The 2,500-nt window shown below is 41.6% G+C and overlaps 1 protein-coding gene across 1 annotated transcript in view; it reads left to right on the top strand.

The window, feature by feature from the left end:
- Window positions 1–896: 896 nt before the first annotated feature.
- Window positions 897–2,500, top strand: part of HELRODRAFT_84354 (hypothetical protein) — a gene marked incomplete at both ends in the record, with an annotated part of 2,008 nt that continues 404 nt past the window's right edge. The window contains 5 exons of the mRNA XM_009025065.1: window positions 897–966; window positions 1,178–1,278; window positions 1,545–1,660; window positions 1,908–2,008; window positions 2,146–2,238. Coding sequence (XP_009023313.1) covers window positions 897–966; window positions 1,178–1,278; window positions 1,545–1,660; window positions 1,908–2,008; window positions 2,146–2,238 — 481 coding nt within the window. The remainder of the gene's footprint in view (window positions 967–1,177; window positions 1,279–1,544; window positions 1,661–1,907; window positions 2,009–2,145; window positions 2,239–2,500) is intronic.

Genomic DNA, 2,500 nt, shown 5'->3' on the forward strand with positions numbered 1-2,500 from the left:
GCGAGGATATATTGCTGAAACACGTTAGAAGATTCTTTCAATTTATTCTTTAATCACCATCGTCTTCATCATCCTCTTCATCATTATCCTCATCATCATCATCCTCATGTTCATCATCACCGTCTTCACCATCCCCGCCATCTTCATCATTTTAGTTGATATCATTTTTTGGGAATTTAATCATCATCATCATTATATTAATCAATCGATCATCATTATATCAATCATGATAATAATTAATATCAACAACCAAAACGATGATGATGATGATGATAACATTAAGACAAGAGACTGGAGATAGATAGGAGGAATCTTGAAATGCAGGACATTCTCGGCGTTGGTCAGTTTGGAGATGTCTTCAGGGGTTTATACACTGACAAGGTGAGTGGGATGGTTGGTTGGTTGGTTGGCTGGTTGGTTGGTTGGTTGAGTGGTTGGTTGGCTGGATGGTTGGTTGGTTGGCTGGTTGGTTGGCTGAATGGTTGGTTGGCTGAATGGTTGATTGAGTGGTTGGTTGGCTGGTTGGTTGGTTGGTTGGCTGGTTGGTTGGCTGGTTGGTTGGTTGGTTGGTTGGCTGGTTGGTTGGTTGAGTAGTTGGTTGGTTGGCTGTTTGGTTGGTTAAATGGTTGTTGGAATGGCTGGTTGGTTGGATGAATGGTTGGTTGGTCGTTTGTCTGGTTGGCAGATTGATGGATTGATTGGACGAATAATAATTAACTAATTATTATTCCAAATAGTTACATTTTACTTCATTCATTCATCTGATAATTCTTTCATACCAAACAACCTTTTGACCTGTCAATTGGTATTGTTAATTCAACGGTTCATTAATTCCTTGCACGGTTGACTGACCACATCTCGAATGTTCCTCGCCGGGATAGGAGGGCAACTGTAGGCAGGTCGCCATCAAGACGTGCAAACTCGAAGCTGACAGTGACAACGCTGAGAAGTTGCTCGCTGAAGCTTGTCAGTGTTGATCAATCATTCAATTAAAAAAATTAACCTATTAATTAATCAATCCATCGATCACTCAATCGATCATTTAACCCATCGATTAATCAATCAATCGATCACTCAATCACTCAATCAATTAATCAACACACACACATTTACACAACACATGTAATATTACAAATCATTCCATCACACACACACACACACACACACGCACGCACAGACATAATGGAACAGTTCAGTCACCCTCACATCACCCAATTAATTGGCATCTGCTCAACCTACCCCGTTCAAATCGTCATGGAACTTGCCGAACTTGGCGAGGTGAAGTTGATGATGATGATGATGATGGTGATAATGATGGTAATGATAAAGATGACAACGACGTCGCCAATATTGGCTCACCATTCAAAATTGCCTGGTTCGAAAGCAAGAAGATTCCCACTTACCCTGGACAACATTTGTGGTGATGCGTATGTTTGGGTGCTTCGCGTCTGCCACTGACACTCTTGTAGAAAGTGTTTTAAGAGAGAATGACCTTGAATGACCTCTAACCTTTAAAATTTTCAACTTCTTTTGACCTCGTGCAGATGAGGAACTTCCTGCAGCAGAACAGCAGCGGCATCGACTACCTGATGCTCCTGCTCTACTGCTACCAGCTCAGCACTGCCATGTCCTACCTCGAATCGAAACACTTCGTACACCGGTCAGTCAGTCACTTAGTCAGTTAGTTAGTCAGTCGGTCAGCCGGTGATGGTTTGGGGAATGAGCGAGTGAGTGAATGAGTGAATGAATGAGTAGATGGATGAATGAATGAATGAGTGAATGCATAAATGAGTGAATGAATAAAAGAATGAATGAATGAATGAATGAATGAATGAATAAATAAATAAATAAATGAGTGAGTGAGTGAATGAGTAAACGTCCTCATTATCGCCCTCCCTCCTCACCAGGGATATTGCGGCCCGTAACGTATTAGTTTCCTCCGTTGATTGCGTCAAGTTAGCAGATTTTGGTCTTTCTAGGATGCTGATGGATGAGAATTATTATACAGGTTGGTTGGTTGGTTAGTTGGCTGGTTGGTTGGTTGGCTGGCTGGTTGGTTGGTTGACTGGCTGGTTGGTTGGTTCCTAACCCAACCAACCAACCAACCGACCGACCAACCAACCGACCGACTAACCACCCACACAGCCTCCAGGGTCGGCAAGCTGCCGATCAAATGGATGGCTCCCGAGTCGATCAACTACAGGAGGTTCACAACTGCCAGTGACGTCTGGATGTTCGGTGGGTGCTCTTGATGATGATTACCATTTCATCACCCGTTCCTCCACTCAGTCCTTCACTCATTCATTCATTCAATCAATCATTCATTCACTCATTTATTCATTCACCCGTTTATTCATTCACTAATTTACTCACGTTTTCAATCAAACATTTACTAATTCATCATTAATTTATTATTGACTCAATCACTTGTTTGCTCAATCACTAATTCACTAATTATGTTATATACTTAACCAGTCATTTATTCATTCATTCATTCATT

The sequence above is a fragment of the Helobdella robusta genome (assembly GCF_000326865.2).
Source record: "Helobdella robusta unplaced genomic scaffold HELROscaffold_40, whole genome shotgun sequence".
NCBI lineage: Eukaryota > Metazoa > Annelida > Clitellata > Rhynchobdellida > Glossiphoniidae > Helobdella > Helobdella robusta.